Here is a 23268-nt window from a genome sequence, read left to right on the forward strand (position 1 = left end):
CCTGCGACTTTGGATCTATCTTTTCATGTTTGGCTCAGCATCAACGCGTAGATGTGTCTGGTTTTTGGGTCCACTCTGGAGGAGATGGAGGCAGTTTTTGACAGCAAACTGAGCCAAGACACTTACTGGAACCCTGGGCTGGGCTGTGGTTTAGAGCCTAGTTGCTAGCCAACATCCCCTATTTGTGTGTGTGTGTGTGTGTGTGTGTGTGTGTGTGTGTGTGTGTGTGTGTGTGTGTGTGTGTGTGTGTGTGTGTGTGTGTGTTTACTACTTTGGGGTAGCTGTGAGGCACACACATATTATTTATATGGCTGCTTTAAATGTTGCACCAAACATCACGCCACAGTTTGACTCAGTCAGTGTCTCGAGGATGATGACTGCTTCCAAATCATGACTGGATGTGTTTTCACGTTCCTCTGTGAGACAGAGGAATCTACACTCTAATTTAATCCATTAAAACTACTTAAATTTGTCCCTGAAATTCATACAAATTCATACTTTTTTACCCTTTACATCATTTCCATAGTACATCATAATATCTAATTTTTGAAGAAAGATAAAGAAAGCAGTCAACGTACACAAACAATAGACCATGGACATGGTACCAGGTCTATGGTATCAGGGGCGTAAAACTATTGGCATGATATTGCTTAAGTAGCTAACCATCAGTATCAGCATATTGTTAACCTTACAGTGCAACTGCCCAAGTCAATTAAATGTAATTAGATTAATAATATTGATAACTGTCTTGAATATACATGTATAAATATACAAATATAAATTAGTCATGTTCCATTTCTTTTCTGAATAGAAATGGAACATGACAGTGGATTATTATATGCTGACGCTCATAAAGTTGTATTGATATATATATTTTTTACCTCTTACCATGAAATGGCAATGTACAGTATAAATTTCCTCAAAACTTAATGATAAATCTCATCCAAATATTTCAAAGTGAAAATTAAACCACTAGTAATCATAGACTGTATGAAACATGGACAGAGTCTCCAAAGCGTCACCTGTTTGTGTCTGAAACAGAGAAATGAAGGCAATCGGCAGACGCAGCCATATTGGATATGACAAGTTTTCTTTCGAACAGCTGCAGGGTGCCTGTCAGTTATGTAACCTGAGCTGTGATTTTGATTGGACAACCACACAATCCTAATACTTTCTAAACCGCAGACTTAGAAAAAAAATCCCACCCACCCCACACAGTGTGTGTTGAAAGAGAAATCAGTGATTTAGACCCAAGCTGTTTTCTGAACCAGGCTTATATGTTTTAATGCAGTAAAAGTCTGTTTTTTTTGGTTTGGCGGAGGTAGAAAATGTTTTATTTATTTATTTATTTATTTTTTACCTTTATGGGCGAAGGTAGTGTATACAGTGCTGAACAGATGTATTTGACCACCACCCATTGTAAGGTGTTTGCCACTGCCTTACGTTAACAGAATATATTTGACGACCAAAACACTTTTGCAGTGATGATATACTTATGTTTCTATAATAGTTAATCCAGCAGGACGTGCAATATCTTTAATTCCAATTACATAATTAATGCTAGTATAAAGTTGCTGTGAAGTAGAGAAAAACTGAAGCAATTTTACTTTTCAAAGACAAATTGCTGTGTTTACTTTTGTTCCTGAACAGTAAAAAAGTTTTGGTGCTTGATATTCCTAGGTAGTTTCTGGCTTCTCAGAGAATTCCAGTTTTCTGGCCCAGATTTGTGATTAAAAGCGTAAAATCAGCTTTAAACTCCTCACTCCTGTTCAAAATGGTGATGCCAAGAAAATCTCTGAAAAACAAAAAGTTAGAGTTGGTCAGGTGTTCCAAATAATGTGTCAAACACTCTAAATATGAAAATATCATGTTCAATTTACTGAATTTTGAAAACAACGTAGTTTTGATAAAATCTTGTTCTATATAGTCTTGTACTGCTACTTAGTGTTAAGTTTGATTTAAAGTAAGAATGGTATCAGTGCATTCATCAGCCCCTCCAGGTCTGAGCATTTTCAATAGTCCACTATTTTCCTCAACCTCACAGTATTGGCCACTCACCATGACTTTTCCACAGATGTGATCTGCACACCCCTACACATCTCAAACTAAGCCAGTAATCTGCATGAATTATGGTTTTTGACAGCGTGTTTAACAGAGGACTGTAAATTAAAAAGGATGATTACTTGATGAAAAAGTTATTGTGCAAGTCAACATCCCATGAGCTGAATAACCGTTTACATAATTAATGACTGGTCCCCTGTGAAAACAGCCGCCTGAGTTGCAGCCCTTTTTTATTTTTTACAAGTTTCATTTGGCATTTTGAAGCAGAAATGATAAAAATTTATGATAGGAGACAACCAGTACACTCAGCTGACAAATATGTTCATTGCTTTTGTTGCTCACAGATGAAATGTAGAGGCTGTTTAATAAGCCTCAAAGGACGCTGTGAACATGAAGTGTGGACAGCCTGGTTCCAGTATTCAAAGACTGTGATCAAAATCAAAATGAATGCATGCACAGTTCACTTGTTTTTGCTTGTATAACCCAATGGTTCTTAAACTGCCTCATAATAAATACTTGTTACAATGACAATAGAATTTTTTTCTATTCTATTCTATTCTATTCTATTCTATTCTATTCTATTCTATTATAATTTAGATGGTAAAAGGGTATCTCATTAATATAATAATGATTTTTGATAGGGGTGGGAGAAAAAATGTTGTATAGTAGTATCAGGTTTTTTTGTTAAACAAATTTAAATCGTGATTTTTTTGTTAAAGTGATGTTTTTTTTTTTTTTAAATCAAATTTCAATCCTTCATTTAAGTTTTAGTTTATAAGCCGGGTCTAAAAAAATAGAGTAGACAAAACCCCTAACTTAATCCTAAAAACTGACTTACATGTAGGGATGGGTACCGAATTAGGTACTTTAATAGGTACCGACTGAATTCTGTAAAAAGTACTGGGTACTGATTAACGTAAAATCAAGAAAAAAATGTTGTATAGTAGTATCAGGTTTTTTTGTTAAACAATTTTAAATCGTGATTTTTTTGTTAAAGTGATGTTTTAAAAAAAAAATCAAATTTCAATCCTTCATTTTAGCCTTAGTTTATAAGCCGGGTCTAAAAAAATATAGTCAGATCCCCCAACTAAATCCTAAAAACTGACTTACATGTAGGGATGGGTACCAAATTAGGTACTTTTATAGGTACCGACCGAATTCTGTAAAAAGTACTGGGTACTGATTCACGTTAAATCAAAAGTACCATGTTTAGGTACCTAAATGCATCCTTATGACCTTATGAGGGACTGGAAGAGTAGGTGATTTTTCCATGCTGGACGTGAACACAGCATTGCAAGGTTCTGTATTGAAGAATAATATGTTAAATAAAGAAAATATATAATTCATTATTAAACATATTATTTTCTAACCACATAAACACAAAAAAGTACCAAAAATTGGTACCCTTAAGTATAGGGATGGGTACCAATATAGGTACTTTTTTAGGTACCAACGGAGTTATGACAAAAGTACTTGGTATCGATTCATGTAGATTCAAAAGGTACCATGTTTAGGTACCAAAACGCATTCTTGTGACTGTGAGAGAGTGGAAGAGTAGGCGATTTTCCATGCTGGACATGAACACAGCATTTCAAGGATATATATTGAAGATTACATTTGTTAAGTTGTAAAAAAACATGTATTTTATTAATAAACAAATTGACATTTCTTACCACATAGACACAAAAAAGTACCAAAAATTGGTACCGGTGACTACCGGTTCTGTTTGCCAGGTACCAGGCATTGGTATAGTATTGTTTCAAATGTGAAAGGTACTCATCCGTACTCACATGTGATGTTCATTTTTTGGGGAAAATATGGTTTCAAATATAGTCCGTAGATATCATCATGATTTAACTTTTTCACTGGTCCAGTGTTCAAAAAGTGATCTAAAGATTGCAAAAATCTGCATCATTGAAGAATTTGAATTGAATCTGCACCTCATAAATCATAAAAGAATCAAATCCTGAGAAAAGCACATTATCCCAGGCCTAATTTTTGATGAGGTTCATTTTACCCAATTTCCACTTTGACATGGGACAGATGTTAATTGTTCTGTTATAGTCAGGAATATAAAATAAGCATTCACATTTCCAGAGACTGATACTTTGTATGATCATGTGGAACCATCCATGGGTTAAACTCCTTTTTTGTGACTTGTACTTTGTATGATGCTCTAAACTTCTGTATGTCACGGCTAACCAGCTCCATCTCCCTACAGATCCCTCCTGTTGCCACCATGCTGCTGAATCCTCGCCTTGTAAAGAAGCTTGTGACCAGGTATAAACACACACAAACACACACTCGAGCCAACTGCTCGGCCCATTACTGCTGGCCTATGAATAGAGGTTTTTGAAGGGGAGTGGTGTTAGGTTTTTTGTCCCGTCCTCTTTGAAGTTGGAAATAAAAGTTCTGTCTCGCCTCGTCTCGATTGGGAGCAGGTGATGCTCTCTGTCTTTCTCTTTCCCCTCTCCCACTCTTTCTGAAGCCCCCATGTCCTTCTCTGCGGTGAAAGAGGCACAAAGAAGACGTAAAAGGAGCTTTTCTCTGCGAGCAAACAGGCTCAGAGTTCAAACCGTCCTCCTGCTTTTGAAGTGGGGGAAGTGCTGAAGAGAGAGGCTGGTCAAAACTTATTGTGCTTTTATTGGTTGACGTCATCATTCAGCTATCCAAAGAGAGAAGAAAACAGACATCACATGAAAGATAAAGATTGTCAGAGAGCAGTGAAGGGAGGGACATCCCAAAAGAAGGGAAAATATGAAGAGTGGAGAGTGGTCAGGATAAAAAGATGGTGAGGAGCTGATAATGGCCCCTCAGAAGTGTAATGGCTTCAAAATAACCTTCAAAGGGTGTAGTTAGTTGAGTGTGTGGGTGGGCGGTGTAGTGTCAGGGTGTAGAGAGTGGGTGTCAGGCACACTTTGTAATCACCAGGACCATTTTAGCTCTAATGGGAGCTGCCTTGTCCTTGGATACACCCAGTAAATGAGCGGTTTTCAAAGGAACCACGGTGTGCACCACCAGTTTGAATGTATTGATTCAGAAGAAAGAGCCAAGGTTGGGTCCAGGCCCACAGCTGGGCTGGTAGACTCAACTAGGTTAGGGATAATGGATTGTAAGCTGGCTAGTTATACTAACTGGATTTCCACCAGGTTGATTTGAGACTGTGGAGCGTCTTGGCTTGTTGATGGGTGGCTAAAGGCTGGTCCATGTGGCCTCGTGAACTACAGGAGATCACACTACTCAGAGAGAAGGGGAAGGGAAGGGTGTCAGTCCAGGTGCTGACTTCAGGTTCTCCAGATCTCACTACAATCGAGCATCTGGGGGATATGCTCGGACAACAAAGTCTGACCATTAGTTCTTACCTTCCTACCTCCTGAACTCAAGGATCTACTGTTAAAGAGACGTTTAGTGTAGTCAATATTTCAGCATACTTGATACATACGTGAGGCTATTTATGTTGGCACACAGAGAGTAGGTCAGTCTGCTAGCTTGCAATCACATCCTTATAGTGGTGTTATCATGACAATCAAACCAAGCTCCAGTTGTTCTTTTCAACATAGTTGGACAAGGGTTTATGGATTAATTGTCAGAGATTAACAGAGATCAGGCGATAAGCTAACCTGACACGCCAGACAAACAGTTTCATATATCCACCACAGAAATATTTCACTTGTCCATCTGGGTAGCAGCTCTTCAGATTTGTTTTCAGAGGCGGGACCTTCAAAAAAAAATTAGCAGCTGGTGATTGGACGACCGTTCTGATTAACACACTCACCACAGACCAATCCACATCAAGCCACGGTATGACGTAGCTTATGTGTGCCGCTGCTGAGAAACAATAGACGAACAACTACAGGAACACGAGAAACAGCTGTGATAATGGTGTTAGACGACTGCTGCTGTTTTTGTAAAGTCAACCTAAGAATTAAAGGAACGCTGATAAGTACAAAAGTCTGCTGACGTCAAATCTTCTCGTCACTTACGCTGCTCCCTCAGCTCCCGCCTCTCTTCCCTGATTGGGCCGGTCAGAATTTAGCCGAGTGAAATTGTTGGTCAATGGCGCCTGGTAAGATGGATCTGCAAGATTTCAGAAACTGAAACTGCAAAGTTAGGGATAAGCACCCTTTGCTGTAAAAGTGTGGTATGTAGGACATCAATTTTGCAGCATCTTTTTGAGACCAAACACGAAAACAGCATTAGCAAAGAATGCTAAACAGAGCAATACATTCAAAACTAAGGGTGAAGTGTTTTGGAAAATAAACTTATTGCAATTTTTGGGGCTAATATTGCAGTGAGATTTAGCATGCAATTTATTGGGGGGGGTGGTTATCTTCTACATTATTCACTAAACACATCAATAAATCTTTCTAAATTATGACGAACACAGCAAAGGATAGTTACAACATATGAACAAGTCTTTCCTTTTGGCCAGGTATACATGTTATGATGAAATGAGATGAATTAATGCATGCATTGATAAGAATACCATATCTTTATTTACCTACTATAACTACAGCAGATGATCTAACGTCAAGCCTTGTAGATTTTCCTCAAATAAAATCTGAGAAGGGAATGGAGCACTACAGGACAACAGGCCTGGTGTGGACAATGATATAAAAAATAAATATGAATCCTCTCTTTTATGAATCTCACACAAAATACAATGCAGAATTGAGAATAAGACTCTCTGGCTCAACCACCGGAATATGTCAACATGTGAAGTGCACAAAGAAACACTGTTTGAACACATATCAAATGTATAAAAATCTTACTGATCTCTCATCCATAACTAAACACAAACTAAAGTGCAGAAATATAAATAAAAACATTTTTTTGGCTCAACCACTGAAATGTGTATATGTGTGGATTGCACTTTTTAAATGCACCTAAAGACTTTTTTTTTTATTCAGCCTTTGCAATTTGAAATTTCAGTGTAATACATTGCAATGTCAGGTTAAATTGGATTAATTGACCAGTTCTATTCAAAACGTTCTGTTAAAAACGAGGCAACAGGTAGAAGTTATATCATTTCTCACTGCATAGCTAGGCATGGAAAACCATTTGCTGACGGGAAATAAACCATAGGGACTTTTCTATCTACTGTCGATGATTTTATGGAAGAAGTAAGTATTGGCACATTGGCATGAGTGTATTTTAAAGTGGCAAGAGTCATGGGAAAGGTTGCCAAACACTGATCACCCAGTTCATCATGACCACCTGAGTATTCTGTGCAAGGTTTGAGGTCTTTTACCAGTGTGAAATGGCCACACCCAAAAGCCTGCCACATAAGCGTGCTGAAGGAACGTTCCCATTTACTTAAGTGTTTATTTCAAATGTGTAGAAAGTTATAAAAACGCTGTTCCCAAACCTGCAGCCTAGTCCATGTCTACAAGGACCAGTAAGACTCAGACCATCCTGTTTGTCAAACCCAGTGGCAGTTTGGGGAAAGATTGTTTTGCTGGTTGTAGGCGGGATAACTAACTGAAGTGAATGCTTTGTCATGCCATACGTGTGTCCTCTTGTGTGTAGATGTGTTAGCTCGTTACCTGTCTTATTTTCTTTTTCAGTAAAGCTTTTCCAAAATGTAGATCATTGGCTGTGAATTCTCTCTTCAAAACTTTGTTGGGATATTGCATCACAAATGATAAAATGTTTTGGCAGCACATCAGGTCCTTTCAGGCAAGGGAAACTAAGGTAACCTCTCACTGAGATTAATACTTATGTTGCTGTCAGGAACCAAAAGGTAAAATTGAAATGCACCTGGGTTAACAAATCCAAGACTGTCAGAATTTGAAGCTGCTTTTAAGTTGGACAGGGTGTCTGATTCCTGAAGCCTAGGAGGAACCAATTGATGGATCTAACAGGTGAGGGAAGAACAGGTTTAGGCATTTTAGGCCACTTCTGGTATATTCAGTTTTCTTTCCTTGATCATGGAGCTCCCCAGGGCCCCCTGCTGGGCCCCTTATAGCCCCCAGGAGGGTCTTTATCCCCAGATTTAGAACATCTTTGTACAGAATGAACAACACGTCTTCAGAGGTCACTTTAAAGAGTGCATTAAGACTTTATTCAGCTTTTGAACAGGCTGAGCCCGGACAGCCCTGTTTGCCAGTTTTCAGCGTTGGTCTCTTGTTTCATCAGTGAGACATCTTTGATTTTCTGCCAACAGATCTCAGAAAATGTCTTTGTCTGTCAGCTCAGCAGAGATGTAAAGACTTTTGAAAAAGGACTGGATAAAGTTACTGTCAATCTGCAATACATCTGCCTGAATCACAGGCTCCTACAAAGAAGCACACAGAACACATGACAGCAGACACATTAGGACACCTGCAGAGGGCCCTGTAAATGAGTCAGTATCAAACAGACAGATGTGTACAGAACAGAACACACAGTTTTTTAGCTCTTGGCTCTGTATACTCTGATAGAAGTATCCATCTCTTTAGCTCCTAAATGCTCTGCTGAGTTTGTCTGTGGACAGTCTTTCTCTCTACGGTTCAGAGAAGGTAGAGTAAAATGGGACTATTAGAGGTTTTGTACCAAAACCAGCTGCTCTGTATTACACCAAACAATACGCTGCAATCACTGTAATGTCAAATAGCTGTGGAGGAAAATAGATGATCCACAAAAACGTGGAGTCCTCTCAGCGGTCTGAGTGTGTGAGGCTGTAAATCTCACTCACTCAGTTTCATGGCTTCACACTTCAGCCAGAGACTGTTGGCAGTGTCTGCGCTCTCCCAGGCTCTCGCCCTGTATGTTCACACAACACTTGGATGGGTTATGGTGTGGTGTGCGCGTGCGTGCGTGTGCACAGGATTCACACCACAATCTTGGACTATTGACGTCTAAGTGAGCATATCTCAGAAGTGCTGGGGTCGACTCCTCTATCTTAGACTTTCCCATGGCCTAACCACGCTCCTCTCTGTCAGAAACAACATGACCCACAGGGAAAGGTGCAGCAGATTCACGTCCCAGTGTCTCCTGAATTCCAGTAAACAGAACTCCCACCTCATGGCTGCACGTCGGTGCAGTGGTTGGAGCTGCTGCCTCACAGCAAAAAGGTTCCTGGTTCGATTCCAGGCTGGGCAGGAGCTTTTCTGTGTTAAGTTCACAAAGTGCATGTTCTCCCTGTGCGTGTGTGTTCTCTCCCCAGCTTTTTCCCACAGTCCTACAGCATGCTAATCAGGTTCATGGGCATGTTTATGGACGTTTACTAGATTTAACAGTGGTCAGTAAAAATTAGTTCCCTGGCTGTTTCCAGGAGTTTGTTCTTTCTTCAATAGAGGAATTTTAATTTTTTTTTTATTAAAGAAATTTACAGAGCATCCAGAACGTTTTCACAGCACTTCACTTTTTGTTAAAGCCTCATTCCAAAGTGGAATAAATTCATTTTGCCTCACAATTCCACACAAAACACCATCATGACAACATGAAAACTGTTTTTTTTTTTTTTTTTTTTTTTTGCAAATTTGTTAAATTTGCAACATCACATGTCCATCATTGTTTACAGTCTTTGCTCAGTCCTTTGTTGATGCACCTCTGGCAGCAGTTGCAGCCTCCAGTCTGTTTGAATATAAAGCCTCCAGCTGGGCTCACCTCTCTTTGGACAGTTTGGTCCATTCCTCTCTACAGCTCCTCTCAGCTCCATCAGGTTGGATGGGGACTGTCACTGCACAGCTATTTTCAGATCTCTCCAGAGATAATGGATCAGATTCAGGTCTGGGCTCTGTCTGGGCCCTCAAGGACCTTCACAGAGTCCTCCTGAAGCCCCTATTTTGATATCTTGGCTGTGGTCTTAGGGTGTTTGTTCTGCTGGAAGACGAACTGTGGCCCCAGTCTGAGGTCAAAGGTCTCTGGATCAGGTTTTCATCCAGGATGTCTCTGTACATTGCTGCATTCATCTTTCCCTCAATCCTGACTGGTCTCCCAGTTCCTGCTGCTGAAAAACATCCCCACAGCATGATGCTGACACCACCATGCTTCACTGTAGGGATGGTATGGTCCAGGTGATGAGCGGGGCCTGGTTTCCTCCAAACATGACGCCTGGTGTTCACGCCAAAGAGTTCAATCTTTGTCTCATCAGAGCGGAGGACTTTCTTTCTCCTGGTGTGAGAGTCCTTCAGGGGCCTTTAGGCAGACTCCAGGTGGGCTGACATGAGCCTTTTACAAAGGAGTGGCTTCAGTTTGGGCTCTCTACCACACAGGCCTGATTGGTGGATTGCTGCAGAGATGGTTGTCAGAGGAAGGTTCTCCTCTCTCCACAGAGAAAGCTCTGACAGAGGGACCATCAGGTTCTCCTACCTGAATAAATCCCATTTCCTCTGATCACCCAGTTCAGACAGGTTCTGAACTTCTTCAACTTACAGATGATGGAGTCCACTGGGCTCAGTGGGATCTTTGGGACCCCTCATTCTATTTTGGAGTGAGGCTGCAACGTAATGAAATGTGGAAAAAAGGAGACACTGTGAATACTATACTAATGCACTGCAGCATTAACGTGATGAATTCTACATAATTAGTTTTAGTTGATAAAGATTTTATACAATAACAATACAGAAGAACTTCAGGGTAGGGGATTCCTGATTTGCTGACAAAATGTCTGAACAGAGCCTGAGAACATGAAAGCTGAGAATCAGAAGACGTTTCCTCAAACATCATTCATTTCTCAGAAAGAATTAAAATGAATGAATCTGATTGCACACAATGTTCTTGCTTCAAACATATTAGTAAATAGAGTCTGAATGACTCATGATTCCTCCTCCTTCTGAAGAGCATGAAGATCCTTCATTTAGGCTGTGTCTGTTAATTCACTGTTTGTTTTTCTTGTCTTGCAGCTCGCCACGATAAAGAGTGAGTCACGCCTAAAGCATCTCCTCCAGAGGTTGCCCGGTTACTGTCCAGAGTCCATGGTAAGTCCACTCCCTCTATGAAAATAACACTTGCTATATTCACATGAACAGACGACACATTTTTTAACCTGGGGCTGGAGAGATTAAATAGACCAATAGTAACTTAGAGCTGAATTTTAAAGCATTAGGATGCTCCTCCAGGACTCTCGTGTTTTTTATTAATGGATCAGATGTGGTGAGGAGGTAACTGTGCTGCTTTAGTTGTGCTGTAGTTGTTTTTACTGTAGAAAAATACATTTTCACATCAGTTACATGTAAAAGACAGAACTTGCTCCTGTTGGGCTCAGAGATCCTAGATTGGACGCATGGTAACTTTGCAATTTGCATTTTTCTATCACCAAAGCTGAGCGTCACAGTTAAAGAGAGCATCCAGAGTACTTCTCATCAGTGTGTTCTAATATATGTATCTTATTCAGTCATACACTGTAATTAACACATCTACATGTTCAGCTGATCTCCACTCTTGAAGGGGAAAACAGCTGTTTGACAGCCCCCTTTTCTAGTTAAGCTAATGAAGCTAAACTCTATGAGACCTGCCATTGAGCATCTCCTGATCCTTAAGAGACGTGTCGAGCAATTACTGTAAATTTGAGTACAATTCTCATATATGGCTAGTGAGAAACAGTGATTCAATTAATAAGTAATCAAACTTATTGAATTGCACCACCACATTCCTGCACATTGTCCGGTCAAACTGTATTGCATTGCCAGAGATGCCAGGCAGATGCCTATCCCCAAAGGGAAGAACAGTTTATCCTCAAAGATCCTCAAACAGACTTAGATACAAATATTAACAAATCCCTGAGCTCCAGAAAGCTCAGGGCTGAGCCTGATCCTCAGGGCCATGCTGCAAACTTCTATCAGAAGTTTTTTGTTAAAGTTGTTTTTCCGATGCATCACAAAAAGACTTCTCTAATCCTAAGATACAAATTCAGACTGTACCCTTCCCAGTATCTGTCACAGACTGTATGAAGAACTGAGAGAGCCACAGTCCCTCTCTCTGTGTCCTCACATGTTCTGACTCCTTCAAGCTGTCCCATCAAATTCAGGCAGAAAGCTTCAAACACAACTAAGCAAAAGTGAGGAGATTAAGCCAGTATGATGCTTCTATCTGCTGTTGTGTTGTGGTGTTGCAGTAATATCTCGACCTCTCTTGAAGGAAACTGGTTGTTGTTTACACCTGGTTAAAGCACACAACCTCACTCTCACATCATAAACCAAGTGTCCTGATCCCTCCTCTTACCACGACTAATTACAAAGCAGAGATCCTGGTTTGGTGCTTTTCTCATCTCTCTACGGGCAGCATATCAGAGCCACTACAGTAGTTAGATAAAGACTGTCTTACATTAGGCTCTCTTAGAAACAGAACCCCAGTGTAAATCAGCCGCTGATGTTTATTTGGATTTAGAGTACAAACAAGATCCACATACAAGCCCAAAAGGTGACACAGGAACATGTTATGAGTTATCGTGTGGTGCCGTAAGTTTGTAAAATTATGTCTCCACAGATTTTGTTTAAATATAAAAAATCAAAAATAATAAAGCTACATTGAAACAATATTGAACTAGCCAGTATACATTTTTAATTCTGCTGTAACATAAGCTTTTGGGACCCTATGGGTTTTGCTTGGCTTTTGCAGCCAGCCTCAAGTGGACACTAAAGGAACTGCAGTTTGTCTTTAGCTACTTCTTCCAACCATGAAGGTTGCTGCTTGGGATGTAATAAAACCTATCTAGACAATAATAAAATAATAATACACATAAAGTTACCTTAACACTTGTAGTTAAATGAGTGAGATAAAGATGATCCACACTACTGTTTTTTAACAGCAGAGGGCACCATCTGCTATTTGATTAGCTTGTGCTGTTAAAGCCCTCCTCTCTGTGGCACTATAGAGCCGACCAGACAGTGAAAATGAAGCATAAGGCTATTCTTTTCTGTCAATATGAGATTCCCATCTTGTCTTGATAACCTTATCAAGCAGACTGATTGGCCAATCTGTCAGGCTTGTTTCAGGTCAGAGGATGAACTGACCAATCAGCTTCATTTAAGAAAAAAAAACCAGACAGGACTGACTGTAAGCAGGAAGTAACGGGAATCTTGTGGACATTGTGATGGGAAGGGATTTACTTGGGTGCAGTGGTGGAAGTTTTGTTAGAGCTGGACAACATGTTGACTCATTGAAAGATCCTTAAATGAAAGTCACAGAAAAAAAAAAAGGTTGCAGAAAACTTTACAACAAGTGAGCCCAGTTTCCCTCTTCACCAGTTTGGTACAAGGTGGATCAGTAAACCCTGATCTTGCGTTTCCACAGTCCTTGGTAGGCAGTGTGCAATTTGGATGCTGATTTGCGACACAGTGTACCCCGCTAATAAATACGAAGGAAAACGTTACACTGTTAACAAAGAGCGACGATGAAGTCATCCAGCAATTCATCTTCTTTGTGACTGGCATATGACTTGCCATTATACAGCAAGGGGGGAGGCTCTTCAAGCTCCGGTTGGTCATTAGCAGCAGTCATGAAGCTGGAAACAGGGCTATAAGCATTAATGCCTTTTCAGGTGGTATCAAAAAAAGAACAGGAAAGACAAATAACTGTTGTATGAGCCAGTCTTTCTTCTAAAGCTTGAGTTAAAAGTGGTTTTATTAACACTCTTAAAAAACAGAGTGAAGAAAAGCATGTTGTGAACTGTTTCCTGTAATGAGCTGGGTGTATCCGTACATGCTCAAGAACTGATGTAAAAAGTAGTGAACGGGTATGAAGAAATGCTCTTTCATTCTGTAGACAGGGTTTATGCTCCTCTAAACCGGGACGTTATTCTTCCAGTCATGTTCTGGTTTTATTGGCCCCTGCTTCATCACAAATCATGTTTATGCTTCATGTAAAGAAACTGTTCCTCCACAGCCTGCCTCATAAATGATGCCGACGCCCGCTGACGGGAACCTCTGTTCCCCTGCCAAGAGACACGGGCTGGGGGTGTTAACAGTGACGTGTGTTTACACAAATGACTATCCTGTAAAAGCAAAAGAGCATGAAAGGGATTTCTCCCCTGCCACACTTCTTTCCCGGTGCCTCTCCACATCAGTATCTGTCTCTGTGCGCCCTTTAGTCAGAGGAGACACCCGAGTTTGTTTGTGATGATTAATCCCACAACATTTCACCACAGACCCAGCGGAAGTTTCATGGGATTCATATGTTTTCCTTGTTTTGATGCAGAGAATGTCACGTTTGTTCTGCATGACATTAGAGAAACGCCTCACAGCTTCCTCACCCTGCTTTACAGCAGAGCGGGGCGATGACTGGACAATGAGCCAGTCACTAAGTGAAAATGTTCCTCATCACATACCAGATCATAACATCTCCCCTTACTGTCAGTATAAACACTTTGTAGAAACCAGTAGATAGTGCACACGGTCAGAGGCAGTCAGTGTGTATTAGCCTTCCACTAACTGAAGTTTCCATTGCAGTCGGTGAGCACAGTTTGGCTGGACGATCAATCTGCACTGAGCAGACTGTAAAGCATCAGCTGGCCCTCACAAACTATACTAAGATGAAAACATGAAGAATATTTCAGTGATGCATACTTGTGAAATAGTGTTTTCTTAATTTATTTGAACACTTTGAACTGAGTTAATTTAACAGGCTGTGGTTCAGGTACGGAGCCAGGATTTCAGTTTTAGAAAGGCCAAACTAATGTTGTGCGGGACTTAAATCACAAAAGTTACAAGATAACTATTACTTTGAAGGTATATGAACTAATAGTACTTCTACTACTTGTATCTTTTGAAGTAATTTGGATGCTTTTTGCTCCTTTAATGTTTAATTGCATTTCATAATGTGTTAGCTGTGGGCCTAGCTGCAATTACCCTCCATGGTATTTGCCAAAGAGTATCGCTTTAACGCACCAGGGGGCTATACCGCTTCAGTTTTTATTATAAGCTGTAAGAGCAGCAACTAATTACAATTAAATAAAGACAAACAATTGCAGTCTTTCCGAAAATCATTTTTTAGTCTTACTGCTATGACATAAAGCTGAATGCTTCAAATCTGGTTTGATTGTTTTTACAGGCAGGGCATCAACATTTTCCAAACAATCCTTAAACATTTTTTGTTGTTTGTTTCGATTGATTTTTCTTTTCTTTTTTTTTTCAAAGAAAAGTTTAGGGTCCGAAAGTGGGTGGACCTGGGACCACTGGGCCCACCCATAATGCTGCCCCTGCCGTGGGTTGCCGTTCAAGGCTTTTGTGTTCATAGAAGTTCTGGTTTTGGTATAAATAAAATTAATAGCTGAAAAATTATAACTTTGGTCTGAAACAAAAGCTGCTGCAGTAGCAACTCAGAGGGTGCTTCTAAGACAAAACAAGGAAGTACCAGATGCAAACAAGGGGCGACATCTGTTTTAGAAAGATGAAGTGCTAAAAGTTGCTGTTTATGGAGGATCTGCTTGAGGCTGGCTGCAGAAAGACCAGCAGCCATGTGCACACTGATCCAATAAACAGACGTTACAGCATTAAAAAACACATTTACAGCCAGACTGGTTCAGAAAACGTCTTGGGTCTGAAACGCTTCTTTCTTTATCCCCACACTGTACGATGGGTTGATTTTTTCTAACTCGGTGGTTTAGAAGTTATCAGCATCACAACTTTCTCCAATCAGAGACACAGCTCAGGTCATGTGACCGAGCACCCTATAGCTGTTAGAAAGGAAGCTCAAAGTCCACTTCATATCCAATATGGCCCCCACCAATGATCAGCGTCATTACTTCCTAAGATTCTCAGCACAAAATGAGTTTAAGCACAAGCATCACAGTCTGACTTCAGTATTTAAAACTTAACCATGAAAACCACATCAACATATGGAAAGACCAACAAGCTCTATTTATGTCAAACAACAAATCGCACTTAGCTAATCACAGGATAGCTTTGGATGGGAAGTACTTTGAAGATGACCTTTAAAATCTTGAGTTGTGTTTGGTAATAAGGACTACCATCATAACATCAGTACAGTGCTGATTGTTCAGTGTGGTGTCGTGACAGTACGCCATGACTCACATCTGCTTGTTTGTTTCACTCCTCTCCTAGTGTCCCTCAGTGACAAGCATTCACAGATGTACATAAGAAAGTCTTCTCTACATAAAAGAAACGTTCCTCTGTCACTGACAGCTGATTATAATTGTTGGTCAAACAACAGATGAGCAAATCATGGAGAAGAGGACCAACAGTGATGCAAGCATGAGCCACATTGTTTCAGATCTAAAGTAGCAGGGGTTACATCAGCACTCCAGCCGTTTCTCACTATCTCACAGGTTTGTGGATGAGTGTCTGAACGATCTGGAGGTCTAATACAGTGTTTCTCAATCCTGGTCCTGGGGACCCCCTGCCCTGCATGTTTTTTTATGTTCCCGACTCCAACACACCTGATTCAAATGATCAGCTCGTCATCAAGCTCTGCTCCAGCCTGATAACGAGCCATTCATTTGAATCAGGTGTGTTGGAGTGGGGCAACATCTAAAACATGCAGGGCAGGGGTCCTCCAGGACCAGGGTTGGGTAACACTGTCCTAAGTGCTTGCTTCCTTACAGGAGTCAACAAATCCATGTCCATTGAAATGAAGCACCATCAAAACCAGCACAGGCTGAAAACCCTCCATGCTAACACGCTAACTGTGGTGCCGTACATAAGCTTGTCTTCTTCTTCATGGTCCCATTTTTTTTCTGAGTGGCTTTTATTGTTATGTCACTGCCCTCTATTGGTGTGGCCTAGTGTTGCATTTACATTTATTTCTTTCTCCATACGTCACTCCACTGATTTGCATATTATGTGAAAATAGTCAGTAGTTCACAGAACTGTGTAATGGAACTAGAAGTTCCTGAAACTTCTTGAAAAGGACATTTTGACAACGTCTTTTGCTATTTAGTTTGAGAACTATCAGCGTTGATCTCTGTAAATGTTTTTATTTGGGTCCTCGTCAGGGATGGGCACCTTTCACATCTGAAATGATACGGTACCGATGCCCAGTACCTGGCAACCGGTATTGGTACTCAACAATACCAATTTCTTGGTATTTTTTGTGGTTATGTGGTAAGAAATATCAATTTGTTTAATCATAAAATATAATGTTTTCAATTTAACATATTTATTCTTCAGTGTTTAACCTTGCAATGCTGTGTTCAAGTCCAGCATGGAAAATCACCTACTCCTCCACTCCCCCACAGTCACAAGCATGCATTTAGGTAACAAACATTGGTACCTTTTGATTTCTACGTGAATCGGTACTCAGCACTTGTGACAGAATTCGGTCGGTATCTATCTAAGTACCTATTTCAGTATCCATCCCTAGTCCTGGTGTTCTTGTCATGATGGTTCCGGTTGTTTGTGTAAGTTTTGTGTAAGCTGTTCTGTTTGTGACTTGGTTAAGATTTGGAGAGATGTTCAGTCCCTGAAATAGAGGGGCTTGAACTGTTGTACAGAACATTTAGGATCTTGTGTCTCTGGAATAACGGAAATCTCAGCCTGTCTCACTCAGCTGTGATGGATTCCACTTCTTTGTCACCTCAGCTCCAACCAGACTTCCTCTAATTTGAACAGTTCTGGTCCAAGTGGCTTCTCCGAGGGTTAGTGGTGAGCTGGAGTCAATCCTGAAAAGCTCTTCGTGGAAGTATGGGTGGAGCCGCAGTCCACTTCAACAGTTAATGAAACACAGAAAGGGCCTACAGCACCAAATGCTGTTATAGAGGAGCATCTGATCATTTGTAAACCCCCTGTTCTGTAACTTAAAACACTTGTTTTCTACTGAACTTTACCATTACACACACCACTGCTCTGAAAGAAAAGATGCTTTTCTGTCTGTTAAAGAATCAAAGTCTGTTAGAAATGAGCTTGTTTTGTGATTTGACCCGTACATGCATAATGTTCTCTACAGCTTATAGCTGTTATACTGAAGACAACATGAAATAGACATTTAATGCATCTGACTAACCTTTCATATCTTTTGTCTTCCAGCATGAACTTTGGCTGTGCATCAACTCAACACTCCCAGGTAAGAGACAAAGAGGCAAATACACTGTAATCATTAACAGCAGGACAATACGTGACGTGACTTTTGAAGTAATCTCATTCAAATAGAGATCATATTTTGTCAACTTTAATTATTTTTTTAAGTTGTAGAAAACTATATCATTAAACTATACTAAATCATTTTACATGGCCTCCCGGCTTTTTCAGGGGTTTTGCCGTTAGTGAAAAAAACTTTGAAGTGGCCTTTTTCAAAGCTTTTTCTCATGCTGAGCCAGGGAGTTTAAGATTATACAGTCTTTAATCTAATTTTATGCAAAACAGAGCATTTATTTGATTCTTTTTCTGGGTAACTTTACACTTTTTATTAAAAGTTTAGTAGAGGATGTTTCTTCAGGAGTTGGTGGAGACCAAACCAGAGCCAATGAAAGAGCAAATGCTTGGTCATGTTATGTTAGTTTGCACTCATGGAAACAGTATTGTCCCTTTTAAAGGCTTCAGAAGCAAAAAAGAGAAATATGATACTCAAACCATTGATGAGGCTTTAAAAACACAACAGTGAGCTGGGCACTGGACTCTGAGGGTCTGAATAGTTCAATGTAAAGTTCACAGAAAACAGCTTTGGACCCTCACTTAAAACCCTTAAAGGATTCCTGACCAAGAACCTTTCTGAGCAAGCTGAATTCAGTAAATCAAAAGGAGACTCTAACTGGCCTGACATTGACATGAAATAGACTGTGCTGATTCTGAGGAGATGGTGGCAAAGAAGCTGTAAACTGTAAGCAGAGCTGACCGGGCCAGAGAACAGGCAGTGGATCAAAGGCCTGAATCCTGCTGCCTGCGCTGGGAACAAATGTACCTGTCAGAGGCTTAATAGCCTCCAGATCGGGAGGTATCGTTCTTACCTTTCTTTATCCCCTAAACTCTGGCATCCAGACAGCCTCAGGAGTCAGTGAAGATTTAACCTGTTAGAGAGCCATCCTCCCACTCTGAGCTATCGCTGTGTCTCTGGAGTTCACTGCATTCCTGCAGCTTTAAGGGGATTTACACTGTTTGTGTAACCACTTTTCACAATGTGACAACTGCAATTAATGATTTCCTTCACCCCTCAGAACGTCTTTCCTCAGCACTTGCTAAATTTAACGGGACTTGTCTTGTTGAGGCTGAACAGATAAGGTGATAGCATTTAACGTCTTTCTGTACACCAGAGCACCAGTTTGGCATTTCCTCTTAGTGAGAGAGGTTTCTCACAGGCCAGAAGCAATGTAGGGGAGAAAAGAGGTCCAGAACAGAGTTACATGGCTGATTTCACTTCAAAGTTAATTATAAAATCATTCAAATTGTGGTAGTTTTGACACTTAATGTTAGTTTTTAAGTCATTTGAAAAAAATGTCTCTTTGGTTTTTACACACTTCAAGCATCTCATTTTAGTACTGGGTGTCCACCCATCTAAAGTGAGTCATCACCCAGTGTTTAACATCTGTATCCAAGTGACAAACCATAACAGTCCTAAACAATAGATCTCAGGGCTCTTTGAGCTCTGATCTCACATTTACTTTCCCAAATGAGCCTGACATGAAGAAGTCCAAACTCTGGCCTCGATAAATTATGTGAAGACAACATTTTTCCACTGTCATTGTTTTGTTTCTGATCAATAAAATATGATTCAAAATGACTCAGCACCATCAATCCCCATAATGACGAGAGTCACTCAGCAGGAAAAACAGATCATTTACTAACTGAAGCACCTTCATTGTTACTGTTTGACAGGGTTCGATCAAAGCCCAGCCTTTAAATTACAAAGAGCAGGTTCATTTTAAAAATACTGACCAATAATCAAATATAGTAAACAGGGATGCAATGATCCACTTTTAGTGGTTCTGATAATGACAGTGATACCTGGGCTTTGGTATCAATTGATACCAATACCGATACCAATACCAGTGTTAAATAATAACCTGCATGCCCTACTGTGGGATAAGACTGTTAAAGGGGACATATCATGCTGATTTCTGATTTAATACTTACATATAATATAACAAATTTGAAAACAAGACCTTTCACCCCCTGAATTTTCAAAAAATGAGATATTGTATTTTTTCTGATATCCTAGAACGAGATTTGATGCCTCTGAAAATAGGTCATTGCCAATTGGCTGTGAGATTTTGATCCTTTCTTTTAATTGGAGTAATCTGATAAAGCAGCTCCGCCTCTGTGATGTCAGTTAGTCACACAACCGCCACCGAGGGATACACCTACCAAGAGCCGAGTATCCCCCCTCAGATGCTGGATGAAGGGTCTCTGCTCTGCTGAGCAGCTCGGCTTTACATGGTGAATTAGCAGATAAAATACTTTAATTTTAGCAGACGTGGTAATACTTGTGAGACTGTGATATTTGCATGCTTGTTCTGACATGCACTGTGAACCTGGACCACAATAATGCTGCGGTAATAACATAGTGATGAACTGACGGTAGAGGCCATCTTTAGACTACACTTTCAGCATGATGGATAAAACAGACAGAGAAAAGTGAAGGAGCAGGATGGAGCCCTGTTATAGAAATAGTTTATTGGTGAAGTCTGCCTATATTTCCACGTATAAACTATACATGTTAAAGTACCGCTTTGACTCACCACACTGAAGCGTCCTGAGATGATCTGTGTCCAGGTGGATTTTCTTCCTCCTGAGCTGCAGAACCGTCCGGGTCTGACTAGGGGTCCAATACAAAAGGACGTATCCTACACTCTGCCATTTTATTAGTGCTATCAATGCCTTACGGTGAAGTTTTGGCAAGCAGCAAACTCGCTCGGTCTGCTCCATTCAATATGGCAATTTTGTAAATACTGCCATGCTGCAAAAACCGCCCCCTGGCTCTACCCCCTCCGCCCCTCTGATAGAACTGACCAATCAGAGCACAAAGGGCTGTGACGTTGCGAGGTTACTGGAGGTCATTCTGGAAACGGAGCGTTTTAACGAGATCTTCAGAATGGCCTAAACTGAGGATACTGAGAACGCTATTGTGGGGCAATGAAGGAACTAAATGACTTGTACTGAGGGCAGAAATGCTTTACAGGCATCCTAGTGAAAAGGAGAAACAAGCATGATATGTCCCCTTTAATGTTTTGGGTAAAAGGCAAAAAATGAGTATTTGGAATTACTGAAGTCAATATTTATTTAAACTATGAAATATTTAAATGTTTACCATCAAAACAGTGCTTCAGAAAGTTCACAAGTTCTTTTCTATTGTTAAACTTTTATTCTCTGTTGTCTGGCATTGCAGAAAAAAAAACAAAGCAAGTGCATCAGAGGCAGCATTTCGAATCAAGTAGCAAAGAGCACTGGTAAAAAAAAAAAACAAAAAAAAAAAAACAAAGAGGCATAGAGCTAATTTCCTGGATTGGCAACCTGGATCTCTTCCCACTGATACAGATCCAGCTTTGAGGGGCACTGATACACCAATATAGTGATACCACCAATCAGTATTGATGCATCCCTAGTAGTAAATGTTTTTTGTAAATGATCAGTGCCAAAATAAACCCATCTATGCAAGCTGTAGAGGCCAGCTCCATCAAAGTGGACACAGCAGTTTGATCAGTGCTTCTTTGATTTGTCTCCAGGTGTGTCCAGGAAGTCAGAAGGCTGGGTGGGGCTGGGCTGCTGCGAGCTGGCAATCACACCTGAGTGTCGCAGGGAATGCAAACAGGTAAGATCCACATCCCCTGCTCTTTTCTTTAGATTAAGTGCCCAACACTTATACTGAGCCCTCTTTTCTGAGTGTCAGTAAACTCTGTGTTGACTGTGTTTCATCTCCTCTTGCAGGCAACATCTAAAAATGACATAACAAAAGTATGCAAAAAAGTTACAGAGGTAAGTGGAAGCGTCTTAGAGGGGAACACATTCAGGAGCTGTGGTTGTTCAAACTGTTTGCATCAGCTCTTTGTGTTTTCTAAATAATTAAAGAAAATACTGAAGGATCTTATTTTTAAAAGATAAAACACACATACCTATGACGATTCTTTACTGGTGATGATATGACTGCTGCTTCACCTGTTACCTCTGTGAAATATTTTAACATACTGCCTATATTTGTAGTGGTGGTGCCCATTTCAGCATTCCTCCAACATTTTTAGATAAGCCTTAAAGGGACTGTGAGGAGTTTCTAGGTGATACTGAAAAGTCTCCTGATCATGATACACACCCTTAAATGAGATCATCAGCACCAATATAGATTATCTCTTATCTACTTCTTAGCTTCTTGATCGTCAAAGTCTCTGTGATAACACCACGCTGAATGATGAACTTTAGCAGTAAGAAGAGAGTTCTGTGTTTTTCTCTGCTGAAAATGATTTCTGTGATTAATTTTGTAGTGATGGTGGAGACTGGAGCCTAACTGTCAGACAGAAAACACATGGGCTAAACTGTTTGTGCTAATGTTGATTCCAACCCACAGCCAGCAGTTATTCTGCAGTGGTCTGTTCAAACTTGAGAGTCTATCAATAAAATGAAGAGTGAGGTTACCTTAGCTCTGCTTGGTAGTAGGGATACACCGATACCGATCCTGGTATCGGGTATCGGCGTATCAGTGCCCCTGAAAGCTGGATCGGTATCGGTGGGGAAGGGGCCGATCCATTGTGCCAATCCAGGCAAACAGCTCCATCCTTTTTTTAACATGCGCTCTTGGCTACTTGATTTTAAAATGTTACCTTTGATGCACTTTTTTTGCTGCAGTACCAGTCTACAGGGTATAAAAGTTTACATTTGAATATAATTTCTGTACATTCTGAAGCTTTGTTTTTACCAAAATAGTGCTAAACATTTGAATAGTTTCTAGTTTAAATGAATATTTACCTCAGTTTTTCCATATACTCATTTTTGCCTTTTACCCAAAACATTACCAGTCTTATCCCACAGTAGGGCATGCAGGTTATTATTTAACACTGGTATTGGATCAGTATCGGTATGGACTGATACCCAAAGCCCAGGCATCGGTATCGGAACCAGAAAAGTTGGATCAGTGCATCCCTACATACCATGCCATTACATATGACACTCAGGTTGTTTCAACGCTATTTAATAAATGTCTTGAAATTGAGAATGTTTTGTTTGTTTTATGTTTTACCATGTTGCCTACTGTATCGGTATTGATCGGGCATCGGCACAATTAAATTTTAATTGATCAGATTGGATTGGAATGTAAAAAAGTGTATCGGCCCATCTGTACTTGGTAGATGACTGGCAGGACATAACCAGGTTTCATCGACGTTACACGTTACAGACATGTCTCACAGCT

The 23268-nt window shown here is 40.3% G+C and overlaps 1 protein-coding gene across 1 annotated transcript in view; it reads left to right on the forward strand.

The window, feature by feature from the left end:
- reck (reversion-inducing-cysteine-rich protein with kazal motifs) overlaps window positions 1-23268 on the forward strand; it is a 124770-nt gene that overhangs the window by 31827 nt on the left and 69675 nt on the right. The window contains exons 2-6 of the mRNA XM_074693548.1: window positions 4283-4341; window positions 10890-10964; window positions 17967-18003; window positions 21596-21681; window positions 21798-21845. Of these exons, the coding sequence (XP_074549649.1) occupies window positions 4283-4341; window positions 10890-10964; window positions 17967-18003; window positions 21596-21681; window positions 21798-21845 (305 nt within the window). The remainder of the gene's footprint in view (window positions 1-4282; window positions 4342-10889; window positions 10965-17966; window positions 18004-21595; window positions 21682-21797; window positions 21846-23268) is intronic.

The sequence above is a fragment of the Halichoeres trimaculatus genome, unplaced genomic scaffold, assembly GCF_033239565.1.
Source record: "Halichoeres trimaculatus isolate MK-OKI-2021-1 unplaced genomic scaffold, fHalTri1.1 fHalTri1_scaffold_18, whole genome shotgun sequence".
NCBI lineage: Eukaryota > Metazoa > Chordata > Actinopteri > Labriformes > Labridae > Halichoeres > Halichoeres trimaculatus.